We start from the raw sequence: 12,066 nt of genomic DNA on the forward strand, positions 1-12,066 counted from the left end.
ACTTTCTTGCATCTTTATTACTGACTGTTTACTGTGTGAAATATTTGAAGGATACATAGCACTGTTTTAATTTGTTATTGTTAATATTTACATTTCTTTTGTCAATTGAATTTATTTTTAGCTTTTAATGTATAGTACAATCATATAATAGCAATATAATGTATATACTTTATATATTAAATATTATGTATACATGTATCTCTTCAAATAAAATTTTTTTGGGTGTGGAAACTGGTATCGAGAATCGTGAAATTTCAATGTTTTTTTTTACTTCAAAAATTGTTGGTTACGTGACAACCCTACAATAGTTTTCTACTTTAATAGCACTTTAGGATTACAAATCTTATAAAAAAGGCTGGGATGTGTTTAATGTTGTTTCAGAGCTTACAATAGCAAGCCATCTGCAGGACCCCCTTGCAGCACATCGGATACGACAATTGACGCTTCTCTACTTTCTTCGTTTGGGTTGTCCCGCCCTCCAGACACAGCAATGCCAAAGCCCATCTTGGAGTCCTATATATACACACACCAAAGAATGCATTTTATCTTATGCATAAATCCGTAGTTATTCATTTACAACAATAAAACACTTTAAATTCATGCAGATGTACAGGCAGCAATGACTAATTAACAAGTTACCCTGGAATTACGTTTTCCTGATATTTTGGATATAACAGTTATATCTTCAAGACAAACATTAAAAGTATGTGTGTGATAGACTTCACCAAGAGGATGAAGCAATGATGATATGCTTTCTGCTGAGAGACAGCAGTGGCAGATGTAGTATGACAGTGTGCCCTACAGTTCAAAAGTATGCGGTCAGTAAGATTTTTTACTGTTTTCAAAAGACATCTCAGACCTCTGATAAATTGAACGCATTCTTGCTAAATGAAAGTACTAATTTCTTTCAAAAGAATATATCTTGCTGACCCCAAACCATTGAACAGTAGATCTAGTAGTGCTAGAGGTGTAGAAATACTAAAATACTCACCCGCTGTAGGGTCACAGTGTACTGCTCCCACACCGTCTCCTCCATGACTGGGTTCTGAAACAGTATGAACAGGCTTACATGTAGGACAGTGATGGACAGAGTCAAGTTACAGCAGATATCAGTGATCTCCTGAGCAAAATCTGCAGCGTGGTGCTGTCACAGTGAAAAACTATCTGAGCGTTTCTCTTCCAACCCATTTAAATGAGCTCATCTGATTACTCAATGGACAGACTGAACTGCAGATCTGAAATATGTCTATATATTCAACCAGAAATAATTAGAGATCTGCAAGAAAGAACAATTTCATTAAAAAAACTGCCATCATATGTGGACTGCTGGGAAGAAAAAAAAAAAATCAAATGATTAACAAATGTATGGCATGACCCCTTTAAAATAAAAAGCCTGCATTATTTGAAAGTAATTATTTTAAAAGGAAGCCTGGTCAGTGAGTTAAACACTATAAACACAGTCTTCAGCATCAGTCTGAGAGCCACGTGACGTCCCGCGCCGAGAAACGCCTCCAGTTACCTCTTCATCCGCCCGTGTGCACGCTGAGTGATTATGATTGTTGCTCGTTAATCTCCTCAGGCAAATATGAATCCCAGTATTGCCCTAAATAATTCTCAACCCAGAATCCACAGCCGATGCCTTTCAGCATTTCATGCATAAATTATATCAATTTGTTGGTTTTCCTTCATGCTATAATCTGAAACATTATAACTGCGCTAGTTAAACAAACTAAACACTATAACACGTCCGAGACAATCATGCATTCCTCATGTCATCATAATAAATGCTTGCACCTCACTGAACATGTAATATCCATGGGTGTCGCTGATTTAAAAAAATATTGTTAACGTCACAAATTAAAAGGCTTATCTTTTGAAGTTATACGCAAATAATGTATTATGATCTTTTACCAAGTTCATTTAAGCAACAACTTCAACAGTTTTCTGACAAAAAAAGTAATTCAGTGTACTATGTTCTTACTTATTTGATTCTCACTGAACAATGTAAGAGCTCAATGATCTTTAGCATTTTTAGGTCAGTGGATTGAAGGTCAAACATGACCTTGGTCTAGTGGAGGATCTATCTGTAGTTGGAAAGCATGGGATACTGGGTTGTATACTGCCCTACTTTGCATATTAAAGTAATATTTTAGTTTATGGTTTTATTTCATTTTTATATATACTTTATGAATAAACCAAAATTGCAACTGTGGAAAACTGAGAATGGACAACCACAACAACAAAACAATAACAAATTCCAGCACTGGATCATCACTTATTTTAGCACAAATTTATAAAATGAAAAATTCTGCTCAAACACTTAATTATTTGATAAATATTTGCTGTGTGTGAACTACATCAAAAAGTGTTGGGGATAAAATCAGCCATGGGAAAAAGTTTTGAAACATGTTCCACTTGTTGCCACCGTAAACTAAAAATATGAATAGCAAAAGCACACTGAGCAATTGTTACACTTTAAAGCATTTTTGTAAAGCAACACAGGTGCTTAAGTGTTTAATCACTCTCATCACTTCTAATGCCTGTCTAAAAAAAGAAATAACATCTACCCAGAAATCAAACTACATCACCACCTATTTTCTTCATCACAGTGTCATAAACTTAGTGAAAACCTTTCAACCCATTCCTAAACCTTTGCAATCTCAAATGAATTTCTACATCAAATTATAAAATGCATCAGTGTATGCAATGCAACAAAAATGTGTATTGCAATGTATCAAAATGACAATAAAAATCCAACGAATCTATCAAGAAATGTAATAATTCGTATATATATATATATATATATTTTTTTTACCAATAATTATACATTTTACCAACATAAAATATATTACACTGTCATGATGTATTGCACTGTTTAGTAAAGAATCCCTAAAAAGTTTCCTACCTATACACTCCAAGTCTAAACACCAATATGTTCACAGCAGATGAAAAGCCTTTTGGCAAAAACGTATGGTCACAAATAAAAAAACTGAACCAAAAAGTTACACTTCACCCAAACTGTGTAAGACATTAACAGGTGAAGTTGTCCAGCGAAAGAGCAGAAAGCGTGCTTACGATGCCCTGGAGGATGCGAATGGCCTTGATGGTGTGCGCCCATTTCCTGTGCAGCGAGAGGACCGTCTTCATGTTGTCACCTCTCCCGTGAACACAGTGTCTCTGGGCCAAAGCACATCACCCCTCGGCACAATGCATCTGTCTGCCTTTGACGTAAGACTGATGCCGCTGGCCTACATTCTGCGCAAATCCCACTGTCCACAGCGACCCACGGCAGCCATGACGCAAAAAAAACGGGGCAGGCGAGACGCTGTCTACTGCTGAGTTATTAAATTAAAATTTCATTTCAATTCATCAAACGATACGGCTCCGTCTGGGTTGACATTAAAAGCTCTTCACGGCTTACGGAAGGCAAGTGACACCTTCGAAACACCGATGCTTTTGGATTGGGATTTCTTTCTGCAGGATGAGCTTTTGAATGTGCAAGAGGGACTGGTAGATTAACAGTGATTTCATCGCCTTTTAATTACAATTTAGAAGGATTATGGGGTTCGAAGCACCTAAGTGCCGTTATTTTCTCATTTGCCAAAGCCACATAGAATTGAATGCCTTTTTTTGCGCAGTACTAAACATCATAAAGTTCTTTGATCTATAATGGCTTTATAACTCGGCCTCAAATCTTATCCACGACAGGATTAACGTGTGGCATATGAGCTGCCCTCAATTCTCTTTACTGTGATAACCAGAACAGATTACTGATGAACAATGTCAAAGAACTGATTTCTCACTGTAACTGAGCTTGTATCATAGCGTTTGTACAACAGCAGGTCTCTGAGCTCTCAGTCCAACACCACAACAGACAGACTGACTGAGGCAAGTAAAGGATCTGAGAGGTGTAAGAGAGATTCAGTTTGGTTTCTGTGCTCTTCTGAGGGGCATTCATTCAATTTTCATACTCACTGTCAACTGCCCTGCAACAGTACCAACCAAAACATTTGGAGAAACCTGACAATTTTACTATTGATCTTAGAGACCTTAATGGCTTCTACTTAAATGGTTAAATAGTATTGTAGATGCATTACATTATGCATGTATGAATTTCCACATAAAATTAAAAATGTCAAATTTGGAATTTATGAAATGAATTAATTGGAGTGGATAGGTAAGGAAAAACAACCAACAATACAGACAATTAAGAAACAATTAAGAATAATTAAGTTTTGACTGTCACTGTACACTACCCTTCAAAAGTTTGGGGTCGGTGGGATTTTTAAAAGTCTCTTACGCTCACTGAGGCTGCATTTATTTGATTAAAAATACAATAATATATTTTTAAAATGTAATTTATTCCTGTGATGCAAAGCTAAATTTTCAGCATCATTACTCCATTCTTCAGCGTCACATGATCCTTCAGAAATCATTCTAATATACTGATTTTCTGCTCAAGAAACATTTATTATTATTATTATCAATACCCATATGTGCTACTTCATATTTTTGTGGTTACCATGTATTTTTAACATTGTCATTATTAATCTCTTTAGTGTCATCCCTGTTGAATAAAAGTATTTTTTATATTATATTATATATATATATATATATATATATATATATATATATATATATATATATATATATATATATATATATATATAAAAGAACTGATCCCAAACTTTTAAATGGTAGCGTATACTTAATGGAGACAATCCAATCAATCTTCGCCTCTCTTTTTTAAGCATAATGTATATAAAACTTGAACTTGGAAAGCATGAAATACATTTAAAAAGTAAATAAATAAAAAAATTCATTGCATTAAATAAATTACAGTATGAAATGATGATGGAATTTCTTATTAACAAAAACTCAAAAAAGTAACTTCTTTTTAACTAATATGGTAAATGAAATGAGAAATGGACACTAACTAACTGCTTTGACACGAACAAGTTCTCTCCAGCCCACAGAAAATACAAAAAGTCAGCCAGTGTGAATTTTGAATAAATACAGCTGTCCAATACAGCACTGCAATGTCCAAGCAAAACAAAACAAAACACTTATGAGGACCAAATGAGCAATCGCAGCAGATCTGAGATGAGTTATCTGAAAAGGTCAGCACAAGAAAACTGTGTTCAAAAACAATCGTGAATCTCCACAGAACTGACCATGCAATTAATAAATAAAAAAGTGTGACTGCTGCAGGACAACCTTCAACCTGCAGGACATTTCTGTGCAGCAAGAATAAAATACAACAGAAGCAAAAATCTTCAATTTACATACATACTCTAAATACTACATTGCATACTTGCATACTTTTCATCTTTACAGACACTGTAGCTTACATTTTAAAGCATTTGCAGTTCAGTCAAGCAAGGAATACCACTGCTGAGCCATCAGAAAACATACTGAACCGTATGCAGTCTGCTGTTAGACAGAACAAGCACAATGTGTGCAGACAGCAGAAGCAGACAGAATTCCCTCTGCATTATAGATAAGCAGCTTTAGCTGTCTGTGTCCCTCAAAAAGACTGAAATCAGTCAACGGCGGCTTTCAATCCAAGCCCCATCATATACGTTTCTAGTGAAACATGTAAAAGTCTCATTTCAGATAATGCATGTCAGACTTACTGTATGATGAACACAATATATAAACTATAAATCCAACCCAGGTTTGGGTAAAGAAGTGTAAACACAGAAGGGGAAGGAAAAAACTGAGCTCTTCTGAGCTGCTCTCTGGAGGGGATTTGTTCGGTTTGGTGTAAAAACACAAAGACTAATGGACAAGAAAATGATATCAAATTAATTTCAGATGCATAGCAACAGTTAAAATAATTTCATATTGTTGCAGGTTGTGACAGATTATGATGTTAAAAGTAAGACTGGTGATGTGGTCCCTCTGCTGGTGACACTTTAAAAATGTTTTATTCCTTTCTCTCTCGATATTAATTATAATTATAAACAATATTAAAAATTAATAAAACACAGACACATCAGCTTTCCTGCGTTTACAGACGCATATGTTCCAAAGCTGCTTGTGCTAGCTTTATAAACAAAATATTCATTAAAATAGTCCTCCAGTATAAAACAGTGGTAGTACTTCACGATATTTAATGTTAAGTAGCCTAATTAGTCGGTTTAAAAATTTGATGTTAATTGTATTCGCTTGCGATGGAAAGCGGTAGTCTTTATAATCTGGTTTATAAGTAACGTGTTACATCGACGTTTAGATGCATTATGTCCGTCGCTATTGTTTGGTATTATAGGAAGCAGGTGGTTGTCCATTTAACGTTAAGGTGGACAATAACAGAAACAAGTGTGGACCTCAGAAAACAGACTTTAAGTTAAGTTAAAACGGACTCTCTGCGAAATTAAAATAAGCGAACTGAACAAGTTTTAACAGTAACTTACTCACATGACAATAGTCCTTAACATTTCTACTCAGAAAGAGCCGCCTCTCCACAACAACGGGCATCTCGCAAACCGCACTGAACTGGAAAATAAAGATGTTTACTTGAAAGAAATCGTTTAATATTTAATGGGGAGTAAATAAAACGTATAGCTAATAACTCCGAAGCATAGCGACAACACAAGCGCCTAAACATTTGAACTATTGTACTGTAAATCCCGAACGTACCAATAAATCTCTGGGGGCGGTAATGATATCCAATGTACTTTTATCTCTATTGAATGTGCGAGTAATACCCATTTATTCACATTATATTGACTTTACCTTGTTGATACACGTGGTTAAAGCTGAATCGATGAATTAAACAACGAGCAATGCCGTATTTCACAGCGTACCCCATGCGGCACAATGGACGGTTCCAAAATCCTTCATCTATCGACTGCATTTGCATACCGGCTTAGCTCATGAATATCAATTAGGACGCGCTGGCATTGCTTAGCAACCTTACCGAAGCTTCCAGACACGTAACTTACGTAATTAATATTCATAAGTCAAGTCTTCGCTATGGGATAATCTCTCCAATGGTTCAAACGTTTGGAATTCCAAGCTCCCCAAAGCCCTGCTCGGAATTGGGATTAGTTTTACTTGGAGATGCAGGGTAAAGTAATAACTACCAGAGCTTTTCTGTGATTTTAATCTTGTCCGAATCAGACAGTAATTTTAAAGACGGCGCGTGTTTATTTGGCGGTAAAGATAACAGCGTCTTTTGATATAAAGTAATAATTGTTCCATGCTAAAAGTAGTTTCTCTGGCTCTCCGAGCTTCTGAAATGGGCGCTGGACTCACAGAAGACCCCTGCAAATGAAGAGAGGGGCTTCACAGCTGATTCAGAGATCATGCTGACTGCTGCGAACCTCACGCGCTGCTCGAGCGTTTCATCAAGCTGTCGCTCCCAGCGCTTTATTTCAATGTTTAAACATGGTATCATTAAAATAAGCACACTAAGTAGGGGGAATTGGAGATGTATATTTCGCAAAGGCACTAAAAGGCTCCCAAAACAAGGGCATTAACAGCAAACAAGCAAATATAGATGCTCCAACAATAATTAAAATTCAGTGACCGTTTAGTGCAAAATGCAGCTTTTACCTTACTTAAAATCAGGCTGGGACTGACTATTAATATATAACATAACTTCACATTAAAAAGAGTGACCACACTGTCATAGCATAGCATAATGGTGAAATTTGAAATACATTAATGTCACGTGACTGTGGCAATTCTCTCTCATACACACACACTTGTGAGTGTGTGTTTCTGTGAATTGTGGGGACTTTCCATAGACTTCTATTAATTTTATACTGACCAAAAAATGTTTTATCCCCCAACCCTAACCCTATACCTACCCCTTACAGAAAACCTGTTTGCATTCTTACACTTTCAAATAAACATCATTTACTATTTTTAATAATTTTAACTGAAGGCCAGTCCCCACAATGTCAAAAATTTCAGGTTTTACTATCCTTGTGGGGACATTTGGTCCCCACAATGTAGCATAAACAAGTGTACACACACACACACACACACACACACACACACACACACAGAAAGAGAGACATTGGTGCATGTAAAAGAAATCAAAATGTTTACATTTCATATTCGTAAAAAAAAGTTAACCTATCATTGGCAGTCAAGAGTCAATAATATAACTTTTTTTTCTTTTTTCTTTACAAATACTAGAAAAAAAACACTTTTTGTCTATTTTATGTGACAGGGTGGATATGCCTGAGAAATCTTGTCAAGCATAACAAATTTATGTCAAATCATAGAAGAACTTCTCACTTTTAAACTTCCTCTTAAAAATATATTGACATCAGTTCCTCTTCATAATTTTTGAGGTAAAGTAGAGAAATTAAAAAGAAAAGTTTTATATTTGAAAGCAAAAAATATATATGTAGTGTGAATGGCAAACAAATTTTATATTTTGGAAAAATAATTAAGATAAAAATACAATATAAGATTAACAATTAAAAGATAAATACAAATATTCTATATTAAATAATAATGATAAAAAATACAATCACGTAAACAATAAAAAAAACTAATATATTTTAATGTATTTAAGCTTGGTGCATTTGTTGTATATTTCAATACCAACTTGTTTGAATAGCCTACAAATACATGTCAACACGGGCAAGATGAAGAATAATAAACACAATGTTTTCATGAGAAATGATGTGTGTAGTACCTGTAAAAGGGCCGGGTAGCTGGGAGCAGAGAGGCGTCGCAGACACAAATACTGAGCTTCGTGGGTCAAGGAAAGCCTTTTGGACCGGCGTGACCGGAATAACTCTATTTGGTTGGACTGGTCACTGTAAAAAGACATTATTAGTTAATAACACTGATCACAGACTCAACAACAACAAAAAATGTTAGTCATCGTAAAATCAGCTACATCTAGAGATATTTTCAAAGTAAAACGGAGCATGATCCATTATTTCCTCACACAGCCCAAGTCCTAATCACATAACCACAAGTATGACAGTATATACAGTACTCATTTGAAAGTTGATCTGATGAATCTGTTAATAGCTAAAACATGTTTACTAAATGTTAGCGTGTGTGCATGTAAATACGTTTTCTAACCCTGGAATTACACCTGATCGTGCAGTATGTTTTGTTGCTTAGTCTGACAAGAAAATACAGAACTTAGCTTATCAAAAGTGCTTTGAGTACTGTATTATAATTCACAAAACAAGTGTAAATACCTGTTCTGAACAGAGTACACTTGATCTCCTTGGCAAGAAAATTGTAATTATTAACTGCACTGTTTAGCATAACTGCTCAGATGTGTTCATGAGGTCTTTGCCAGCAAAGTAGCCAGAAGGAATGAACTATTGTTTCAGTAATACGAGTCCTCAGGTTCAAGAAACTGTAACAGCCAATTAAGACTCTAAAATGTTCAAAAGAAAACTAGATTTCTGAGTGACATTTCCTGATGAGACTGAGTGGTTCTCATCCCTGAAGAACTCACCACTGATGTCTGAGTCGGACTAACTTTTCATTGATAGTCTTGAGCCTAGATGAGCCACACACATACACTCTCAGAGAAAAAAAACAAAACAAAAAAAAAAACCGAAGCTGTCACTTGGGCGGTACTCTTTCAGAAGGTACTAATATGCCCTGCACTATTTAGGTACTGATTTGTACACTTTTGGTGCTTTTACTGTACTAATATATTCCCATTTGTGACCCTGGACCACAAAACCAGTCTTAAGTCGCTGGGGTATATTTGTAGCAATAGCCAAAAATACATTGTATGGGTCAAAATTATAGATTTTTCTTTTATGCCAAAAATCATTAGGATATTAGTAAAGATCATGTTCCATGAAGATATTTTGTAAATTTCCTACCGTAAATATATCAAAACTTCATTTTTGGTTAGTAATATGCATTGCTAAGAACTTAATTTGGACAACTTTAAAGGCGATTTTCTCAATATTTGATTTTTTGCACCCTCAGATTCCAGATTTTCAAATAGTTGTATCTCGGCCAAATATTGTCCGATCCTAACAAACCATACATCAGTGGAAAGCTTCTTCATGCAGCTTATTCAGATGCATAAAACATTTGCGAATAAAGCACCGTTTCTATCCAACAAGTCCAAGAGAACAAAAGCATCACTTCCTGGTAAACCGGCGCTAAATATCACTAAGAAAACTTGGAGAAGTCACTGAATAAAATAATTATGATAAATTACTTGCGCCTCAGAGCGAGCAGGTGAAACAATAAATGCTGTCATTGCTTTTGGAGGTGGATGCTGCTGTTTGGGAACACAGTCGTGTAAGACAATTATACAGAAATACTTTGACGACAGACTTTGCTCAGGCATTTCAGAATGACCAAAACAACATATAGATGCATATAGGTTAGTCAAGTCTCATAGCGCAAAGTCACATGCACATGGAGGAATTTATTCGGTAAATGTGTTTCCATCATAGTTTAGGCGCATTTTTTCTTATCGGATAAAAAGTTGATCATACTTAAATGAAAAACATAAGCACATTTTTAAAATTTATGCTCATCTTGGCATTTCCATCCAGCATTTTTTTAATGCAATATTCCAAAATGCGCATAAAAATAGGTGGATGGAAACAGCCTCGATGGCTGCGTCTGAAATACTCAGAGTAGGTACTTGTTTAAAAGTACTTACTTATCAACTGTTAAAAAATATGCTCTGTAGTATGAAGGTAATTCTGTTGTACTACATCTCCCATGTTGTTGTTATCATGTGACCTATAGGTCTACTGCGTCAGTTGCGACGCTTTTCTGTCACTTATAAATCCTCCCCAGTGGCCTCATGGGATAGTAAAGTGTCCATCAGATGCACACTTCAGAATCTTGTGTGAAGCAGTAGGTCATCTGGATAATTTTTCATCTACTTTTCATTATGTATTCGTTCATGTACAGTTCATGTACAGCTTTTAGCCTACTGTATAGTAGGGACATTGGCATATTCAGACACAGCCTATAGTATTCTGGTGACTAGTATATGCCTAAAGACACATTGGCTCAATTTCACAATACTCATACTTTAAAACTTTGTATGAATAAGCAGCGATGTGCAATATTCCAGCACCATATTGCTTATGTGCCTAAATTGGAGAGAAAGGACCCCAAACAAACATTCAGTTTGGGCCTTTTGTGGTTTGACTGAGTTCCCTTTTAAGTCCACTTACATTGTGAACACCAAAAGCACTACGGTCAATTACAGCTGGTTCCTTTTCTGATTCACTGTAACTGAACAGTGTTTCATTAAAAGTGTGAAATGTGTGAAAACTTTAAAAACACTAACAATTTTAGAACAGTTAAATGTAATCTTCAGGAAATCCCAGAATAAATATCCAAAATATTGCACATCATGATTAAACATTGAGATGCCCAAATTCACTTGTAGCATTTAAAACTACAGATTTTAGCTTTAAGTGTTTCTTTGCCATGCTTAGTACATTTCCAATAACACTGTTATTATGATATTTACATTACATTTACATTTATGCATTTAGCAGATGCTTAAAAGCAACTTACATTGCATTCAAGTTACAGTTTTTACATTTTATCAGCTCTTGCTTTCCCTGGGAATCGAACCCATGATGTTGGCGTCGCTAGCGCCATGCTCTACTATTTGAGCTACAGGAAAGCCAATTATGAATCACAAAGCGTATGGCATGATGTAAAGTAGATGACAATATTGAGCGTCTCTTTCAATGTTTGTAGTCTATATGGAATTTTTAGTAATTTTATCATCTGCTGGATGAAATGTCTAAGTTCAGTCACAAGAAGTTACACGATCTGAGGTATCACTCATGTCTGAAGCGCAAACAATGCAAGATGAGCTATGTATCAAAGTTGAATAAAATAATATATTTAATAAAAATTAAACTCAAATACTTTCCAGGGTCATGTCACACAGAGTAACTATTATAGTACAGATAGTAGAATGAGCGACAATATATACTCAAACACATCCGATCATTAGTGTTAACACACCAATGTACCAGCTACGCCTGTCACAAACAATATCAAACATTCATTTCCCGTTTTTTTCTCTCTAGCATCTCCTACATAACTCACCCCGAGGGTCTCCACAACCTC

General features: G+C 35.5%; 1 protein-coding gene across 3 annotated transcripts in view; it reads right to left on the reverse strand.

Annotated features, from left to right (window-relative positions):
- Nucleotides 1-12,066, reverse strand: part of tjp2a (tight junction protein 2a (zona occludens 2)) — a 29,057-nt gene that overhangs the window by 12,005 nt on the left and 4,986 nt on the right. For 2 of the 3 annotated variants that reach the window (XM_058789817.1, XM_058789816.1), the window contains exons 1-3: nt 6,421-6,500; nt 992-1,045; nt 389-513 (exon numbers count right to left, since the gene is read on the reverse strand). In XM_058789817.1, the coding sequence (XP_058645800.1) occupies nt 389-513; nt 992-1,045; nt 6,421-6,480 (239 nt within the window). In that variant the 5' untranslated portion in view covers nt 6,481-6,500. Of the gene's footprint in view, nt 1-388; nt 514-991; nt 1,046-6,420; nt 6,501-8,659; nt 8,784-12,066 lie in introns of those variants that run through there. The other variant, XM_058789818.1, reaches the window with a different exon arrangement.

The sequence above is a fragment of the Onychostoma macrolepis genome, chromosome 10 (genome assembly GCF_012432095.1).
Source record: "Onychostoma macrolepis isolate SWU-2019 chromosome 10, ASM1243209v1, whole genome shotgun sequence".
NCBI classification, from domain to species: domain Eukaryota; kingdom Metazoa; phylum Chordata; class Actinopteri; order Cypriniformes; family Cyprinidae; genus Onychostoma; species Onychostoma macrolepis.